At 38.9% G+C, this 21,134-nt stretch overlaps 1 protein-coding gene and 1 pseudogene across 5 annotated transcripts in view; both read right to left on the bottom strand.

Annotated features, from left to right (window-relative positions):
* Positions 1–1,049: 1,049 nt before the first annotated feature.
* The window catches only part of SENP1 (SUMO specific peptidase 1), a 62,409-nt gene continuing 42,324 nt past the window's right edge, over positions 1,050–21,134 (bottom strand). For all 5 annotated transcript variants that reach the window (XM_055295088.2, XM_055295090.2, XM_055295087.2 and 2 more), the window contains 5 exons: positions 7,090–7,293; positions 6,170–6,249; positions 5,153–5,237; positions 4,535–4,630; positions 1,050–3,536 (listed from right to left, as the gene is read on the bottom strand). In XM_055295088.2, coding sequence (XP_055151063.1) covers positions 3,474–3,536; positions 4,535–4,630; positions 5,153–5,237; positions 6,170–6,249; positions 7,090–7,293 — 528 coding nt within the window. In that variant the 3' untranslated portion in view covers positions 1,050–3,473. The remainder of the gene's footprint in view (positions 3,537–4,534; positions 4,631–5,152; positions 5,238–6,169; positions 6,250–7,089; positions 7,294–21,134) is intronic.
* LOC129491161 (large ribosomal subunit protein eL37-like) lies at positions 13,126–13,825 on the bottom strand (annotated as a pseudogene).

Below are 21,134 nucleotides of genomic sequence, written 5' to 3'. Positions count from 1 at the left end.
GGTATCCTTTATTTTAACAGGTGGCCAGCATAACCCTCTGTCCCATGTTTCCTTTTCCACCTTCAAAGCTGGGAACGATAGTGTGTGTTCTTAGTAGACAGATGTTAGGAGTCAGTACAGGTAAAACAAGGCCCTAGACTTATAATAAAGGATGCTGAGATGAGCCTTGTCCCTTCCCATATTTTTGGAATTCCAAGTTGTAGATGCATTGCTCCTGGGCAGGGAAATAAGGTACCCTTCCCAGGAGTTCACCATGTGGCCTGTTTAACAATAGGGCCTAATAGCCTAACACCTCTTTTTCTGACTCTCTTCGGTATGTGAACTCCCAGGGTGAAAGCATCATATTCCACCTCATGCTGGTCCGTCCAGGTGGACCAAACAAAAAGAAACCCCAGGTGTCAGTCCTCTCTCTTACTCCGGCAAGAGATATTTACAAGCTGGAGGGATGGCATAGGACCAGAAGCTGAAACATTAAAAACATTGGGGCTCTTAAGTGAACTCTTCCCCCTTTACCTACTAGAGCCGCTTAAGGGCCATGTAAAACCAGGCAGTAATGGACAGGCTATGGGATGGGGTTGGTGGAAGTGCTTTTCCAGGTTATCTCTGTTTCTACTTGGGATCTTGGTGCTAACATTGCTGGGGGCAGTGGGTAGAAGATGCTAGCATGATTACAGTGGCTAAAGAATACAGAAATTAATTCCACATAGAAGTATGAAGCATCTCATATAGAGGAGTCAATTGACACAAATTCCCCAGGCTGGATGAAGGAAAAGTACTCTTACATTCAACCCTAAATAGGACTCCTGGGAGCAATGGTGGGTCCCAGGTGACAAATTGGATGTAACTAGCCTCTGTGCCTCAGACCATGTGTTTCTCAAATGGGTAAGAAAGGTCTCTCTGATATTCTCTGTTCAGGGTCTCGGAGTGATTCTTGGGACTACGGTTTCTGTTGAGGTCTCTATAGCTGGCATCTAGTGCTTATCATCCCTCAAATATTCCTTTTTTAGGAAAGGCAGGTGAATATGAGCACTGGACACAGGAGAAAGGGGAAGACAGGAGAAAAAAAGTCTTATTTAGTTTAAAGCAAATTACATAAGATATTAATAACATGCCTTTGGGCCACAAAATGCAGAAATACCTTTTTTTTTTTCCTGGTCATCAAAGCCTACCCCTAAACAAAGGGGAAAGTTTCCAGATACTACTTCTGCTCTTGTTGGCTAGCTCAGGAAAGAATGGTCCACTGTGTAAGTCTGTATTTGGACCAGGTCCAGGGTGGTAAGATGGTCTCAGGGTCACTAACTTCTACCTTGTGCAAAACTGCATTAGTCAGAAAGGGGGCCCAAATTCAGACAGGCTCAACAATTCCTTATATATTTTTCAAAGTGCTTTTGTTGCATGTTTCATTTTCTGCTATACATGGCAATAAATATTTGTTGCTTTGGTCTGTACAAAGTCTGTGAGGAAGGTAAGACAGATGTTACCTAAATGGACAAACAATAAATACAGAGAACAATCTTGTTCTGAGTCCCCCAGACAATAGTGAAAGAACCTGAAAAAGGTCTTTTGATTCATAGTCCAAATCTACACCATATTGCCACCTTTCAAGTTGTTGCTTACATACAGTAAATACCAAGAACCAGACAATATTCCAGGAGTCCTGCAATGAGACTGCATGCCACAGCTTTCTAAAAGAGAATGTGAAGGTCCCCAGCAACTCATATATAGAAAGCTATTTATTTCCTACAGAAAACTCAAAAACAAAGAAAAAGAAAGAAAAATAAAGAGAGATAGAAAGAGAAAGGGAAAGAAAGAGAGAGAGAAAACAAACACACAAAAGGTGGTCTTTCCCCAAAAGGCAGGCAGTTGAAGGAGGACATGTAGTTGGAGTGGAAACAGTAACATTCAGTTAACAATGGAATATTTAAAAAAAATAGTTTTCTTTTCAAATTGTAACTTGTGGTAAAACATAGAAAAATGTACTAAACGAGCTTGTATAAAACAGTAAAATTTTCAAATAAGCCCAGGGAAAAAGCACAATGCTGGAAAGAATGCGGTACAAGGGGAGAGGAGAAAAAGATTTCATACAAAACTACCTATTACAATACAGAAAAAAGTATAAAATGTTCCTACCTTGGAACTTAAGTACAAAATGACACTGGCATTTGATCACTTCACTATCTAAGCCTGAGGAGCTCTCAGAGGGTGGGGACAGATGCTAGAAAGAACAAAAGGAATAGCAGTTTTTAAATCTCAAGTTGATCAGTCCAAACTCCACCCGTTTTTTTTTTAGCTGAAAATATCACCTCCCTCTGTAACCTCTACCCATATGGCAAAGTTCATCCAGGCCTCAAAATATTCCATTAGCTAGTCCACAAACACCCTACTCACAGGGGCTGGGATCTGTGTGTGCTGGAATTTGGAAAATGGAAATAAATCTACAGGCTAAATGGTGAACACATTCAGTCTTTAAAAAAAAAAAGCATATCCCTGTGAAATTTTATACATATACATAGATATATATGTATATGTATGTGTATATATATGTATATATATGAAATTCTCTGTGGTTAGAAACATATTTAAACTAGCCACAGACCAAACTAGACCTGCATTCATCCAACGCTGGAATTTTATGCTAAATACTAAGGTCCTTTTTCCTCTTGGTCAGAAGTAGGCAACAGTAAAAGTGGTGCTTTGTTGCGCCACTGAAACCGCTCCCTGGGTGGGTCTCCCCCCTATCATGTGTTGGTAGCACATGCAAACCCCTGCTTTTAAGGAAAGGACTGCTTGGAACTTTGGGACCTGTCCAGGGCTCATGTGCTGTGCCTCCGGATAGGATGAAGCTACAGATGATAAAACAGCTACATATAAAAGCAGATGGATTTTGTATAGGGACATATAAATAGGAAAGCTCCTGGAGGAAGGGACTTATGCCTGTGCCCCAAAGTCCAGTTTACAGTCACATTCCTGACTATACATCGTGAAAATTGTGTGTGTGTGTGTGTGTGTGTGTGTGTGTGTGTGTGTATGTATGTCCATGTATATGCTGGTGGTTTTTATCCCTACCTTTTGCCCATGCCCTTTCCTACTTCTTAGTAAGGCCTAACAACAAGAATTTATATGAAACCAAGATTCTTTCCAAGCTTTTCTCAGTCCCATAATTAGGGACTGAGTGAGGCTGGAGCCCTTTGAAAACAAGATGGCAGAACTGAAGAAGTGAAAAGCAGTCTCTCTCTTCAGCTTAGGGATGTCCCTCACCCCTTTCACAGCACCAAAGTTTCTTTGCAAAAATAGTATCTGAGATACAAAAGGAAAGGCAGATGTGCTTGTGAATGCATCTCGCCAGGGCCTGGTCCAGGATCAAGGGTGTTACAAGAACAGAGGGCTGGGAGCAGCTGTTTCCAAGGTCTCTGGCTGTAGACAACAAAGAGCTGGTCCCCCACATGGTCAAGGTCTGCTAACTGAGACAGTCTTCACAAGAGTTTTCGGTGGAGGATCTCCCAGACCATCCGCTTCCGGAAGTATGGCATGTGTTGCTGTAGGGACACAGAGACACCCTTAATTTTCAATGCTTTTGTCTAGACCTGATACTCCTTTCCCCATACTTCTTTCTTTTGCAAGGTTTTCAACAAACAGTCTCAGTTGTATTTCTGGTCTTTTAAATTATTCATTCTTGGTTACACGTGGTTTTTTTCTTTTCATTGCTTTTTCTATTGTAATTTCTATTGTTATTTTTCATCGTTATAGCCTTAGACGTTACACTGGGTATTTCCAGGAATCCCCAGGCTATGCCCACATGTCTCTAAGAATTTTGAGAATGGTGTCTAATAAGTCCTCTATGTTGAACTTTTAAGAGGATATGAGCCTAGGCCTAAAAATAAAAAATTTACCTTTTAGAAGAATTAAGGGAGCTTCAAGAGTCAGCTCAGGCTGGTCTAGACAAAGGGCTATGGTAGAAAAATCTGGTAAAGCCACTGATTCAAACAGAAGTAAAAGACTTAAGTGGAGAACACATCAGAATAAACCATAATCTCTAATCTCAATCCACTTTGGTCTGAGAGACCACGCGGACAGAAATGACCAATCACTCTCTAAGAGAAGACTGACCAGATTCATCAAGTGAGGCGTCAGGGGAGGGGGCAGCATAACAAATTACACTAGGAGATTGAGGTATGGCCTATTCCCAAACCTGACTACTAACGAAATGCAAGGGAACTAAAGAAACTTGCTCTGGTCCCAGTTCTCTCTAGAAGTTACAGTAGGTAGAGGAGACAGGCAGAGAAGGTTGTGCTCTTGACCAGGAAACCTTTACTACAATAACTGAGGTGTGGTAACCCAGGACGTGGCTTATCACTAATTTTCTTTCTTTTGTGATGTGGCTCAGGCAGTAACCATCAGTGTTATGAATCATGGGCTGAAGCATGGTAAAGGTTAGGGCAGAGGCCCCTAAAGAGAACAACTGGAGAGAAAAACATCTACAGGGCAGCTTGGAGACAAGGTAATCCTAGAGCTCCCTATGGAAGGCTCAGTTCACCTGTGTGAAGTTGATTGGTCTGTCTTTGGTAATACAGTCAGCATATTTGCAGGCAAACATCCCACAGTCACTTCCATTCATCTGCTGTGGAATTTCCTGGAAGACCAACAACAACAAAAATGACATCTTTCCAAGCTTCTTTCCTTCTTAGATTAAAAATAAGAACCAAAAGATATAAATTGTACAGGTTTCTCTAAATTATAAACAGATGACTCTGGCCCCCAAGGACAACAGAGGCTCAAAGAAACAAAATACAACATTCCAGTCAGGTCTGTGTACTCCGTATTAATCAAATAGGAGAATATCTCAGACTCCCATGGCACCTAAGGATATAAAAACTGCTCCCTCCCCCAGAGGCCAAATAATCAGCAAACATTCCCCTTAGGAGTGAAAAGCTTAGTAAAATATCCGGGCATTTAGAAAACCTAGTTCTACATAAGAAACACACTATCACTTTCCCTATGGATAGCTTAATTTATCCTCCCCCACAAACCAACCAACCAAGCTGAAGTCAGGCTAGACACAAAGACAGGTGGTCCCTGGGAATTAAGCAGTAAAATTCTTTCCTCCCCAAATACCCTACTCTTAGGATTTTTATTTCATCAAGATGAAAGGTACCTGGCTTTTCTTGCTGAAGAGCTGCCAGCCATTGGTGTCAAACTCTTTCCTTTTCTTGTCAATGCTTTCTTGCTTTAGGTATTGCCTAAAGGTATCAGGAGAGAATCAGATAAGCAGTGGGGAACATCGATGACAGCTGCCACACTAAGAAGGGGCTGACAATCCCTAGGAACAAATTTGTTTCATCTGCTCTTCTGAGGAAGAGTATATAATGCTGGGCAGGGAATCCCTGGATTGTTAAGTTTTCTCCAGAGCTGAGCATGCCTCTTCTAGCTTGTCTCTTCTAATGTCCACTCTGTCAACTCAAAAGGAACATGACCTCTGCCTCTAATAGTTAAGCTCCTTCTACCTACCATTCCTTCTGAGGAACAATTCTTTTTATTCTTTTCCTTGGTTTATATGGTCCTTTAGAACTCAATCTAATGGAAGAAAAGTGTTTTTCTGGTACTATTGAGGTATTTATTTACTATTGTTAGGCTTGGCTCCCCTATCTAAAAATTAAATCCAAATCAACAATGTATTGAGTGCATACCTTCAATACAGCACTCTTTTAAGTGCAAACTTTTCACCATTGTGGAATCTATTTCCTCCTGGCCATCAGAGTGGTACAGTGAGGAATAGGTATTTTGGAAAATGAAACAGGTGGAGCATAAAGAGATTTGCATTCTGGTCCACCTGAGCCACTAACTAATAGGACCTGGGCAAATCAAAGGCACCTCTGTGGGCCTTGGTCTCATCTGAAAAATTAGGAGGTTGGATTAAATGATTTCTAAGTAGCATCTATATCTTTATATCTAGTCTATATTTTAGTGCATTAGGATAGTAATTGCTCCCATTAAGGCATACTTTGGTATTGTTTTAAAATTAAACTTACTTAGATACAAAATACGCATTTTTACTTAATATGAAGATTTTATCAATCACTCCATTGAAGGTATCAAACAACTGAGTTCAATCACTGGAAAAACACCATCTATACCCGATATCAAACTCTTCTGTCCTCAACTCCCTACTTACAAGAGGATTCTGCAGGCTTCATTGTTTATCCCACCCATAGAGTCGTAATAGGTAATATTCTTCTTTCTAAAGTCCACAACCTGAGAATAAGAAAAAAAATCTGTGTGTTTACGAAATGAAGAAAATCAGTTTATCAGCTTTTTCCCTTCCCTGCCCTTTGGAACCTTTTGCCAGACTTCCTACAAAATCATGACAAGTTTGACTGATATTTTACATTATATTATGCTTAATCTGTAGAGAAAAAAATGGTTATTTACATAAAACCATGATGGCACTGATCAACAGATGGCCTCATTGCTGTGAAGCCTTTTTCTAATGTTCATTCTCTCCTTCTGCAAAGTGGGCAACAGTGAAGAAACTACATGATTTTCAGAGAATATAAGGTGAGTATCTCAAAATCATTTCCACAAAGTTTCAGAAAGATGGTGAGCAGATTCTGGGTTTTATTTCTTTATATTGAGAAGTTCCTTTTGGCTTTATGCTTTTCAAATGTAATCCAAAACAGACTGTGAAATAGTTTTATTAACACATTAAGCTAATGCTCACAGAGTCATAAAAATATTAAATTACCAAGTATGCAAGGTAAGTTATGATTAGGCTGAAAATAACAGTCACAGAATCTGAGTGGCAGCATCATTAATAAGTCACTTTTTCCCCCCATGCCTTCCTTTAAGGCTGCTTAGACACCCTATAACTCTCTTTTAAATATTTCTAGAAAAGGAAATTCCACAGCTTTCTTCAAAATCTATATCCCAATCTTGATAGGAAGTTCATTGATCTATCTGATTTTAGTCAACCTACTACTAAACACTCTTTTTCTCAATAATCAAGGGAACATGTAGAACTACTACTCACTACCCTCTGTGTGTTCTATAATTACATAGCTTTTACATTTTATCAAAAATGAAAGGGGTACTCACAGCTAGACACCAGTGTACTCCCAGGTGAATGGGCACCAAAAGAATGTCAACAGAAAATACATCTACTTTCTTTGTCCAACGTTTCACTGCCTGATAACCAGCTGTTTTTAATTTAGTGAAGAAAAAGGTATTAAATGCATGCACACTTGGCAAGCCCTTCTCTTTACTTCGCTCCATCAGCATATTCATGTAGAAATTAATGATCTGTGGGAAGAAATTACACCTGTTAGAATAGACACTCAGGCCTAGCCTTTCAAAATAGTTGCAGTTGCTGTGTTGAATAGCATATGTAATTGTTTCCTAATAAACGGAATTAAGTCTTCAACATCCAACAGACTCATTTCTCTAAATCAAATTCTGACTAGAAGGAGGAAGACTGAAGTGCTATAAATGGTGAAAAGAGAAAAAGCTGACATATATATTTTGGGGTTGGGGGTACAAATGAGCAGACGTTGGCGAGGCTTGTAGAAGACTGAAGGTTAGGTCAAAAGACTGCAGAAAGAGGGGTGTTAAGGTGAGGCTTACAGAAAAGGAATGGAAGGCATGCAAGCAGTTTAATAATGCACATTAGCAGTTACCTTTATCTACTGGAACTGTGTGAGCAATTTAAATAGATACTGAGCTCAGTTAGAGCCTAGTGTTAGTCAAGTTAAAATCAAGAACTCAAACTTTATATGAGAGCCACATGGTTTTACACAAAGATGGAAAACTCTGCTCCATGGTTAAAGACTGCCTTTTCAACTTAATAACCCATCCTGCAGAGGCAAACTCTTTTGGTCTCAAGTAGAACTAAGTAACAGGAGAAGCCATCAATTATACTGGAAAAACACCTGTAAACTGATAGTAGCTCACCAATGTCACCTTTATATAAAGGCACACATGGAAGTATAAAAACCTACCTTATATGAGACCTAAAGTCAAGTCACAAACATGAAGAATAATGTTCTACCCCAGAATCTACATGGTTAGCTTTCTCATCTTTGTTGATTCCATTTATGCCTTCAATATTAAGTGTGGAAAGAAATTACAATGGCTGAGTGGGGAGATGTGTGATTCTTTCTGTTAATGAAACGACATCTTCTCTAATAGTGACTACGTTGTGTATGGTTCCATTAGGTCCAGGACTCTTTGGTACTAAAAGTTGAAAGTTATTGTGCCGGAAGTTACTGCATACTTACTTTATGTGGCCAGCTGAGGTCAGGCCAGTGTGTGTCAACTGCAAGGAATGAATGGGCTAACTGATCCATGGCTTGGAAATATGACTAAGAAAACAGGCACATTTTTCAGAATGCTTTTTGGGGAATGGGAAAATGCCCCTGTTCTTTGACAAATATTTACACACCAGGATGCCAGAACAGTGAGCTACTGCCCAACAGTAAGCAACGACATACTGGGTAGGCAGCAGGGAACACTGCCAGGAACACACCGGAGCATGGTCTAGACTAGAGAAAGGGCCTATAGATGAGGATGCCTAGGCAGCTGAGGGAAAACCACTCACCATGAGGCAGAGCTCTGAGGTGGGGGAAGGCTAGGACTGAAGAAAGACACTGTTTTCTCTGCAGCTCTGATGACTGAGCAACAGGCCCAGCCAGCCCAAAGGACTCAGGTTGTGGCTTATTCTCTGCCTAGTGTGATGCCCAATAGATAACTGGAGCTCAGTTGTTATAGATAATAATTAATCAAGACACAATTAGAATCAGGTATTTCTCAACTATAAGTTTTCAGTCTAACTCTGCCCCTCAGGATAATGGTGCTAAAGACTGCCTCTAGGTTTCTGAAGGCAGCCACAAATGTAGTAGGATCTTCCCAGCATGTACAGATTTCTAGGCGATAAACTATGTTCTCTAACGAGGAAAAATTGGCAAGAAGGAATTCACTGATTCCTCTGGCCTTCTACCCATCTTATAATGTTGGCCATGTTATAGGGTAAACCCTTCAATCCAAGACATAAGCAGATGACCTGCCAGTTACTGTAAGCAAAACCTTCCATAGGGGCAGACAGCTTGTATATTCCAACAAGAAATAAGGACTGAAGCAGGAGGTGAAAGGAATCAGGCACAGAGATAAGGACGGCGAAGCACGTGACTGCCATGGAGATACATCTCCCTTAGGTGCCTATCAGAGATTACCTCTGGAATTGTAAGTCTGAAGTGAAAAAAAAAAAAAAAAAAAGAATGACATAAATGAGTGTCATGCTATACATCACTATTCTATTTTTCAAGAGGAAAGAGTTCCGGAAACCAAGGAAGCTTAGCTGGACTTACACAGCCTGAGTTTTGCTTGTTTTTTCACCTTGAGAGGGTTCACTAGAAAGCTAAAGACCAACACAGCTGAACAAGAACAGAGAACTCCAGTGATCAGACACCATGGTATCTGTTCCCTTTGAGAATTCCTCTTCCATTGCTGCACCCAACCAAAGCTTCTCAACTAAGAGGGAAATGGCTTCCTCCAAAGTCAACTAGTTAATTAGCTCTAAGGAATGATCTGGGTTCTTTTTCATTTCCCCTAGATCCCAGTAGAAGGGAGTTTGGTGACCTCAATGCTCCCCACATTAGCTGAGAATGTAAATCTGACATCCAAGGCAGAATTTGGATTCAAGTCTTTCTCCTCAATTTTTTAGCTATTACTCCATCCAAATGAGGAAAATTGCCATAGTTCAGCCAAGACACAATCAAACCAAAAAAATAAGCTAAGAGAGAACAAAAAAGTCCTACATGTCATCTCACAGAGGAGGGCTGAAGACGAAGGAAAAAGAAATGAGAGAAGGGATCACAGTGTTCAAGATGAAAGAGGAGCAGTGATGGTGACAGCATTTGCTTGACTTTTGTGAAGACAACGGTCCCCCACGCCAAGTTGGCAACAGCCCTTTCCTCAAACAAGACTCTCTTAGCACCAGCAGATCCTAAATTCCCTTTGAAATGAGGAGATAAAAGTAGATGAGCCCTGTGCTTGCTGTTTTTCTCATCAATATACCACAATCTGAGGACTAACTGTCAACGTTAGTCCACCTGTCACCTTTTCTGGGACCCACACTTGCCTCTATTTGCTCACTGTGGCTCTTGGTGCTTAAGGAGCTACCCTTCCTGCTGCCTTCGCAGCCTTGGCCATAAGCATCTACTTGTTTATGCAGTCATGTTTAGGGATGGGTGGGTTGTTTATAGTGCCTTGTTCCTTTGAGATTTTATTTGAAGAGCTGCCAGGCTGAAGCTGAAAAAAGCTTTTCTTTCAGAGAAAAGCCTACAATGTTTTCAAACTAAGGATTCAATCCTTTTCCTGTACGTTACCACAATGACATAAATGACCAATGCTATTTGTATCTTCCTTCTTCCCCAGTAAACCAGCCAAACTATTGTTTTCTCATGGTTTTAGAAATAAAACATTTCACTACCAGTAAAGTCTTGACTTTTAGCCATTCTCATGCTTATACTTTGAACCCTTCTAATTAGCTTGAGAAAAAATGTTCTAAAAGGCCTGGGCATGACAATACTTCTGAGCAGAGATCAAGACAACTTTTGGGGAGACAGAAGCCATTTTCCCAATTTTACCTCTCTAGATTTTCACCTTGACTTCCCCATTCTGATTTTCAAATTAAATTTACCCTTGTCAACCACAAAGTCCAAAAGACTAACAGCAGCATTTGAATAGTACGGTTCAGGTCATTCACTCATAGGAGCTAACCTAGTAATATTATAGAAACCAGGAAGGCAGGTTTCCCTCACTGAGAACATGCACACGGAATTTTTCTTACATGCCAATTCAAGGAACAAATTATCAGAATTATAGCTAAACTTTTAGAGAAAGACAGGCAAGCAACATGTTTATGGAGTCATTTATGGAGAATAACTACTATTCTCCATGTGACCTTGCATAAATCCCTGGTTAATCATGGCTAGTTCTATTTAGAAACACTTCAAATAATGTGGAAGCCAGTCACGTTAGAAAACTTTAGTTCTGATCATTTTATTCCACACATAAGTGTACAGCAATGGTGGATTCATCATATTCACTTAACTAGTTTATTTCATTTTGCCTAGTTTTTTTCCTTCTTATGCAATCAGCTTTTATTCTCTAAGGAAAACCTATTCCTAAGGCTAGGTTTGTCTGGTTGAACTTCATGTTTTGCAGGCTGTTTCCTCTCTTTACTGAGCATCACTCAGATTTAACTACTCCTTGGAAAAATTATCAAACTATGACCACTACCAATTCCCCCCATTCCCATCAAAAATATATATTCTGAAAGTTAGAATGCTAGACAAAGCTGGCTGTGGGCTCCTGCCTGTAATCCTAGCACTTTAGGAGGCTAAGGTGGTAGGATCACTTGAGGCCAGGAATTCGAGACCAGGCTGGGCAATATAGTGAGACTTTCTCTCCAAAAACTAAACAAAAAAGCCAGGCATGGTGGCACATTCCTGTGGTCCCAGCTCCTTGGGAGGCTGAGGCAGGAGGATCACTTTAGCCCGGGAGTTTGAGGCTGCAGTGAGCTATGATCACACCACTGCACTCTAGCCTGGATTACAGAGTGAGACCCTGTCTCAGGAAAAAAAAAAAAAAAAAAGAATGTTCATCAAAATGCAAGTGCTCTGGTTCCAGATTCTGACTCTGCAATAAAAATCAGGTGAATTTGGTACTTCCCTATAAAGTTTTACTTCTTATTTCATACCACCAATCAAGTAGGAATATGCTCTCTATACACCGGGCTATTGTGATGCTGAATAGCTGGGAGATACCTCTTTCTTTTCAGAGATGAAGCTTACCAAGTAGGTAATTAGTCTGCCTGGTTAGCTTGGTTTCAGTGTAATTAGTCTGCTATGTAGATTCTATCTTAATTCCTCCTTCACCATCCTCCTGTCCCCCATATTTCCTATGAGTTTCTTCCTCATTGGCCTTTCACTAGCTGGTGAAGTTAGAAATACTGTATTCCAACAGTCCAATGCTTTTCCAATTGGAAACAACTGGTAATAACTAATATGGGTTTATAGAGTAGAACCCATTCCCCAAAAAAGAGACATGTCAGCTTGCTATTTTTCCAATTCATCCACATAAATTGACAGCAAGGAATCAGAGGGAGAATAGGGTTTTGAAGGGAAAATAATAGAGAGACAAGAAGTGCTCCAGTTATCCTGCTTCTCCACGTAGGATAGGGCATAGAGGGCTAAGTAGAGGAAAAAGTGTTTCTGGTGTACAAACATTTGGGTGCATAGGATCGATCTACCTGTTCCAGTCTTCTATAACCTTACTGATTTTCTACTTATTCTATCCATTACTCAGAGGCAGTGAAACCTCCAACAGTAATAGATTTGTCCATTTCTCCTTTCAGTTCTATCAGATTATGCTTCACATATTTCAAAGTTCTGTTATTAGGTATGTACATATTTAGGCTGTTAAGCCTTCTTGATGAACTGATCCCTTTATCATTAAGAAATGTCTCTATTACTGATAATATTCCTTGTTCTGAAATCTAATTTGTATAATGTTAATAAGTCACTTTTTCCTTTAAGTCATGTTTGCAGGGTATATTTTTTCTGTCCTTTAACTTTTGTAAACCTATGTCTTTACATTTAAAATGGTTTCTTGGCCAGGCGCAGTGGCTCACATCTGTAATCCCAGCACTCTGGGAGGCCAAGGCAGGTGGGTCACCTGAGGTCAGGAGTTCGAGACCAGGTTGGCCAATATGGTGAAACCCCATCTCTACTAAAAATAGACAAATTAGTTGGGTGTGGTGGCAGACGCCTGTAATCCCAGCTACTCAGGGGGCTAGGGCAGGAGAATCGCTTGAACCTGGGAGGCTGAGGTTGCAGTGAGCCAAGATCACGCCATTTGTACTCCAGCCTGGGCAACAAGACCAAAATTCCGTCTCAAAAATAAATAATAAATAAATGGTTTCTTACAGACAGCTTTTTAATCCAATCTGACAATCTCTGCCTCTTTTCACATATATGTAATATAGATATAACATACATATAAACATATACATGTTTAAAATATATACATTTTTAAAAACTAGAATATTTATTGTGTGACTAAGCATTGAAACTCTTAAGATGAACTGGATGACGCAACTCCTGTCCTTCTTGGGTGTAGGTGTTGTTCCTTCACAGAATCCATGCCTAAATCTGCAGTATATAATGTTTAGGTGCTTCATTCAACCAGTCGCCGTGGTATTTTCTTTTAGCCTTGGCAGTCCAGTTATACTTTCTCTTGTGCTTGGCAGGGGAGCCACATTTGCCACAGGTTGACTTCTGAAGGTGGTAGGCCTTAGAGCCACAGAGGCAGCACAACTTGTGTATCACATCACGACACTTTCCAAACGGCGATGTTCCCTTCATCTTATTATCCTTATGGATACCTGACAGACACCCTCACCAATGAATCCTTTTGCTGTTACACAGGGCCAAACATTCCCACATTTCTTCCCTCAGCTCTTAACTGAGGTCAGAACTGTGCAGGCTCCCCAAAGATCAGACTGAAGCAAGGGACACAGTGCAGCTCCAGCTCCACGATTATGGGCTTGGTCCCCCAGGCATCAGTCAGCAGCTACTCTTCTGGCTCACGAGGGCCACTGCATGCCTTTTCCCCGCCCACCAGCTTCCCTTATCCGGAAATTTGCTGGCCTCCCCAAGGATAGCCAATCTCTGCCTTTTAATTGGATGTTTACCCTATACTGTTCAGTAAGGCAGCCACTAGCCAAATGTGACTACTGAGCACCTGAAATGTGATTAATCCAACTGGAGATGTGCTATAAGTGTAAAATGCTTAGCACATTTCAAAGAGAAGGTAAAATATCTCAATAGTATTTTGACTACATGCCAAAATGACATATTTTGTTAAATAATATGTTATTGAATATATATATTATTGAATATATAAATATATTACATATTATTGAATATATAAATATATTACATATTATTGAATATATAAATATATTACATATTATTGAATATATAAATATATTACATATTATTGGATATATAATATGTATTTATATATAATATATTAATGTATAATGTATAATATATTAATATATATTAATATATTTACATATTATATAATATATAACTATATATAATATATAATACATTTATATTAGTAATATATGTAATATATATCAATATAATATATAATATAATTTAATCCATTATATATTATTTAATATATTTTATTTAATATATAGTATATATAGTATATATTAAATATATAGTATATATAGTATATAGTATATATTAAATATATTTAATATATAGTATATATTAAATATATTTAATATATAGTATATATTATTTAATATATATTATTTTATATATTATTTAATTTATTATATATTATTTAATATATATTACATATAAAAATATATCATTTAATATTTTATATATAAAAATATAAAATATATATATATTTTTTGAGACAAAGTCTCACTCTGTCACCCAGGCTGGAGTGCAGTGGTGTGATCTTGGCTCACTGCAACCTCCACCTCCCGGTTTCAAGCGATTCTCGTGCCTCAGCCTCCCAGGTAGCTGGGATTACAGGCGCCTGCCACCACACCTGGCTAATTTTTATATTTTTAGTAGAGACGGGGTTTCAGCATGTTGGTCAGGCCAGTCTCAAATTCCTGACCTCAGGTGATCCACTTGCCTCTGCCTCCCAAAGTGCTGGGATTACAGGCGTGAGCCACTGTACCTGACCTATACTATATATATTTTTATGTAAAAATATATTATTTATATATAACATATATTACATATATATTACTTTATATATGTATATATTTTCTAATTGAAACAGAGTCTTGCTCTATCACCCAGGCTGGAGTACAGTGGCACGATCTCAGCTCACTGCAACCTCTGCTTCCTAGGTTCAAGTGAATCTCCTGCCACAACCTCCCAATTGTAGGCACACACCATGATGACAGGCTAATTTTTTTAATTTTTAGTAGAGACAGGGTTTCGCCATGTTGGCCACGCTGGTCTCAAACTCCGGACCTCAAGTGATGCACCCGCCTTGGCCTCCCAAAGTGCTGGGATTACAGACGTGAGCCACTGTGCCTGGCCTTAAATATGTTAAAAATTAATTTCACCTGTTTCATTTTATTTTCTTTTTCTTGAGATAAAGTCTCACTCCACTGCCCAGGCTGGAGTGCAGTGGTGTGATCTCAGTCACTGTAACCTCCGCCTCCTGGGTTCAGGCGATTGTCCTGCCTCAGCCTCCCAGGTAGCTGAGATTACAGGCATGCACCACCATGCCTGGCTAATTTTTGTATTTTTTGTAGAGACAGGGTTTCACCATGTTGGCCAGGCTGGTCTCAAACTCCTGACCTCAAGTGATCTACCCGCCTTGGCCTCCCAAAGTGCTGGGATTACAGGCATAAGCCGCTGCACTCAGCCCATTTTACTATTTTACAATTTAAAATATGTGGATCACATTATATTTCTATTGGACAATGTTGACCTAGATAATTTACATTTAATATCAATGTGGTTGGGTTTAAATCTACCATCTTGCTCTGTTTTCCTATTTGTTCTTTTTATCTTTTTTCTTCTTTCCAAAACCTTTTGGATTTTTAAAGCTCCATTTTGTCTCCATTATTGGCTTAGTAAATATATCTTGCTCTTTATTTTTTAGTGGTTACTCTATGATTTACTATGCCTTTAACTTATCATAGTCTACCTTCATATAACATTATACCACCTTATGAGGCCGGGCGCGGTGGCTCACGCCTGTAATCCCAGCACTTTGGGAGGCCAAGGCGGGCGGACCACAAGGTCAGGAGATCGAGACCATCCTGGCTAACACGGTGAAACCCCATCTCTACTAAAAATACAAAAAATTAGCCAGGCGAGGTGGCGGGCGCCTGTAGTCCCAGCTACTCGGGAGGCTGAGGCAGGAGAATGGCGTGAACCCCGGGGGGTGGAGCCTGCAGTGAGCCGAGATTGCACCACTGCACTCCAGCCTGGGCGACAGTGAGACTCTGTCTCAAAAAAAAAAAAAAAAAAAATTAATATACCACCTTATGTAGAGTATAAGGATCTTCCAATAGTTTATTTGTCCATTTTGTCTCCTTCTTTGTGCTGTGATTATATTTTACTTCTATATGTTATAAATCCCACAGTATGTTGTTTTAGTTCTGCCTTAGTCACCTGTCTTCTAGAGATATGAAAAAATGAGAGCAATTCCACTCCTCTTCATTCCTTTGTGTGGACTGACATTTCCATTTGATATTTTTCTTCTGCCTTAAGAACACGTAATATTTCTTCTGGTACAGGTCTGTTGGTGATGAATTCTATCAGCATTTGTCTGGAAAAGTACAGCCTTACTTTTTGAAAGATATATTTGCTGGGTATAGAATTTCTACTGACAAATTTGTTTCTTCTGCAGTACTTTAAAGATGTAGCTACATTGTCTTCTGGCCTACATCGTTTCTGAAAGTTATTCCTATCTTTGTTCTTCTGTACTTAATGTGCCTTTTTCCTTCTGGTTGCACTTAATATTTTTATCACCAGTTTTCAGTAACTTGATTACTATACATTTTAGCATGGTGTTTCTTCTACTTGGGGTATGGAGAACTTCTCAAACTTGTCAGTTCAGTTTTCAAATTTGGAAAATCTTCCATCATTATTTCTTCAAATACTTTTTCTAATACCACCTATGCATCCACCTTTCCTTCTGGGACTCCAATTATATGCTTAACCTGTCTGGTATAATTCCACAGCTTACTGATGCTCTTGACATCTTTCTTTGGCTCTTTTTGTGTGTCTCATATTCAAGTTTCTATTGCTATTCAAGTTTACGAATTTTTTCTTATGAAGTGTCTAATCTACTATTAATACTACCTTATGTATTTTTATTTCAGATATATTTTTCGTTTCTAGAAGTTCAATGTCAGTCTTGTTTAAAAATATCTTCCATTTCTCTCCCCATGATGTCCATTTTCTTCTATCTTCTTGAATATGTGGAAGATATTTATAGTAACTTTTTAAAAATCCTTGTCTGCTAATTCTATTATTTTGGTCATTTCTGAGTGTTTCTTTTCTCCCTCACCATAAACTGTACTTTCCTTCCTCGTGTATGTCTGGTTATTTCTAGTTGGATGCTGGATATTGCAAATTTTATGTTGGGCCTTGTTGTTGCTGGAATTCGTTGTATTCCTTTAAATATTGTTAGGCTTTTCTCTGGGATATAGGTTATTTGGATCAGTTTCAGGCTTTTGAGGCTTGTTTTTAGGCTTTGTGATGGTAGGTCCAGAGCAGCCTTTATTCTAGGGTCAGTTTCACCCTATTTCTGAGGCAATACCCCTCTGAAGATTCTATTCAATGCCCTGTGACTTAGGAGGTTTTTCTACTCTAACTAGTTGGAACATAAACTATTGACACCTGTGCTGGCTCTAAGACTGTGCTGATTCCTTCTTTCTGGTGGTTCTTTCCCCAGCCTCTGGTAGCTTCTTCTCATACGTGCACAAATTGGTACTCAGCCAAAGACTGAAGGGAAGCCCCTCTGCACAGGCTCTACCAGTCCCTCCTTCACAACACACACCCCACCCTAGAAAGCTGGGGATATTACAGCATACATCCCTTTTATTTCCCTTCCCTCAGGGATCACTGCCTGTTATTTCCAACGTCTGAAAATTGTTGTTTCATGTTTTGTCTAATTTTCTAGTTAAGTTGAAAGGGTAAATCTTGTTTCCTTTATCATGACAGAAGCAAAAGTAAGTTTTATTTACTTGTATACCTAAATTATATCCATGTATTTCTAAATTTATCTGATGCCTTTTAAAACAATCCTTAGTCCCTCAAAGGAGAACCATTTGGCCATAAAGAGAAACACAAAGCCTAAAGCAGTACTCAGGATAATAAACCTAGAATCTTAAAGTTGGAAGGGATTCCAGAAGTCATCCAATTCAATCTCCAGGAATTAATACATAGTTTCTAATAATGACACCCATTTGAAAATATTTCCTTCTGTTTCTTGACTGTTTCAATCTACTTCTACTTTTGCAACTAATTTTTCCTCTCCCTTTTTCTAAAAAAGAGACAGGATCTCAGAGTCTTGTTCTGTCACCCACCCTGGAGTGGAGTGCAGTGGCACAATCATAACTCACTGCAGCCTTGACAACGTGGGCTCAAGCAATCCTTCCACCTCAGACTCTCCGTGTTGGGATTACAGGTGTGAGCCACTGCTCCCAGCGTAATTTCTCCTCTCTTTAACTCTATCCTCCCTTCCCTTAATTAGATATTTCTATTAGTAACTAATCTCCTGACCCAGTATAGAAATCCCCATCTACAGTGTCTTGATTTTAACAGTCTTCTTCCCTCCTTTTGTATTCTTTATATGGCAGCCAGTTCCCACATTCCATTTTTGAGACGTTTTATTATATTAATCCTGTCAATCATTAGTCCTTTGAAGTTGTACAGAATTTAACCAAACTCACCTATAGAGAAATCCATTTATGAAAAAAATTTTAAAACCTATTGTATGAATAGGTACTGTGGTCACTCTTCTTTTAGGAACAGGGTATCCTAATGGCTTTCTATACATATCCCAAACATAGGATTTCTGGATTTTATTTTCCTTATAAACTGAATCTGATTCCTTTTACTTCCTGGCTCTTATATTCCTTTTTAACTCTGAAAGCCTACAAAGTATGGTACTTTGTTTATAAAATGTTAAGAATAATGTATCAGTCACCTATTTTGGAGAAAGTTTTAATACATCTTATAAAGCAGGAAACAGAAAAAGAAGAGAAATTATTATTAATGAAAATACCTACTTGAGGGAAGAAGAGGATTGAACAGAGGACAAATCATTTGCAAAAGACTGATAGTTCACAACTGAGAAACAAAATTAAGTTTTGTATTCTTTTTAAGACACAGAGTCTTACTCTGTCACCCAGTCTAGAGTGCAGTGGCTCAATCATAGCTCACTATAAACTTAAACTCCTAAACTCAAGCAATCCTCCTGCCTTAGCTCAAGCAATCCTGCTGCTTCAGCCTTCTGAAGAGCTGGGACTACAGGCACATGCCACCATGGCTGGCTAATTTTTAATTTTTTTTTGTAGAGATCAGGTCTTGCTATGTTGCCCAGGCTGCTCTTGAACTCCTGACCTCAGGTGATCCTCTCACCTTAGCCATCCAAAACGCTGGGATTATAGGCATGACCCACTGCATCTGGCCAAAATTCAGTATTCTTCAATGAGTATCAATACTTAAGGATATCTAATAATACTCCATCAGGATGCTAGCTTCTCAAGGGCAGTAACTTTGAAAGCCTATGAAGTATGGTACTTTGAAAATGGTGCTTTTTAAGATAGCTCCCATCATTGTTATTGACATGTGAATTGGCACTCATTTTCAAGGATAACATTATTCTAAACTGAGAAGAAATGCACTCCTTCTACAAAAGTTATGGCTAGGTGTGGTAGGGATAAAGTAGACAAAGAATCTTTCCTTCTTCTCATCTCCTCTAAAATAATGTAATTTCCATTAACTTAGCTTGCTAAAAATCCAGCCTCTGATGGGCCCAGGGAATGGAAAATATGTCCTGATGAATGCTGTCTCTGTAAGGAATCTCACTGAGGTAAATGCCACAGTAAATAGCAAGAACTCAGCTCATATCCTACTCATTGCTGCCCTCTAGGAGATTTTCCATGATTTACAACAAACTAAAGCATACTATCCCTTTAGAGTAACTCACCTCTCCCCACCAGCAATGGCAGGAAACAAATGGCAAAGGACCACAGATCAAAAATAACTTATCAGTGGATACTTATAACTATCCTTGATTTCATTCCCTCCTTTGATTTGGTGAGCTCTTTTTCTCTATTGTTTGAACCAATATTCTAATATCTGAGCCAAAAGAAGCAAAGAGGGTTTCTTCTAAAGAAAGACAGTAACGAACTATGCCTTCCTTATTATTCTTGGTCACAGATATTATTCAGGGAATGATGAGCTTCTGAAATTTTTACCTTATAAACCAACCAGTGGCAAAAAGAATGGGGCTGGCCCCAGAGAAAACCAGCATCCTGGACACGATACATGGCTCCTAAGTTCTATATATCTGATCCTAAGACCAGGATCCAATTTAAGATTCTGAGGTAGTAAGATATAGCAGATAAGACCCAATGCTTAGGTCTTCATCTTGGATCTGCTGTTTACTAGCTGTATAACCTTGCAAGTTTTTAAATCTTTCTATGCCTTGTTTCTTTATCTGTAGAATGAAGAACTATCATATCTACCTCCAAAGATATGATGACCATTACAAGAATAAAACACACAAAACATGAATCGTACCCAATGAGGTAAATGATCAATAGTTATTAGCAGATATTATTTGGAAGGTCTTGATCATACAAAAACAGGATATGGATATCTAAAACATTTAATGATTACTACACTGAGAAACTAAAAATCCTCCACAGCTGTGAAGCTTGAGTATACCCAGATTAGGCAGGGATGCTTATGGAAAGAAGGTACTTAGGAAAACATATCCAACCCAGTTTTCTTTTGCTGTAAAAATAACCTTCTAAAATAAAACAGGTACCTACAGGTTTAGGCTTAGGAATAGATCAGTTTAAAAACTGTGGTGTAATTAATATACTTAAAATAAATTGGAGTTAGGAGGTGAAGACCGTAACTTCTCCCCCAATACCTCAAATATTTAATAATAGTATAACTTTTTCAATGTCCATTTAAAAAATATCATACATAAATGGAGGCTATTTTGGAAAGCTTATCATTCATAATATAAGTGATCTAAAATGAGTAGAACTTAGGTAGAAAGGGAAGTAAAACCGGATTCCTATAAAGAAATCCCAAAGTATTCCTTCATGCTGCAACATGGTCAGCTAATATTTATTTGTTCAGAAGAGATGAACTGCAGAATAGGAGCCTTAAAGAGAGTGAGAATACCAGTGAGTGAATGTCTTCTTCAATGTTCAAATCTTCAACAAGAAAAGGTAAATTCAGTGGTTCTCAGACTTTAAAATACACCTGAGATGTTTGTTAAAAATGCCTGTCTCCACCACACTCCCTCATAGTTACAAGAATGAAGAGGCC

Source organism: Symphalangus syndactylus, chromosome 10, assembly GCF_028878055.3.
Source record: "Symphalangus syndactylus isolate Jambi chromosome 10, NHGRI_mSymSyn1-v2.1_pri, whole genome shotgun sequence".
Classification (NCBI taxonomy): domain Eukaryota; kingdom Metazoa; phylum Chordata; class Mammalia; order Primates; family Hylobatidae; genus Symphalangus; species Symphalangus syndactylus.
Note: the sequence above shows the minus strand (reverse complement) of the source record. Positions and strands in the feature narration are given on the sequence as shown.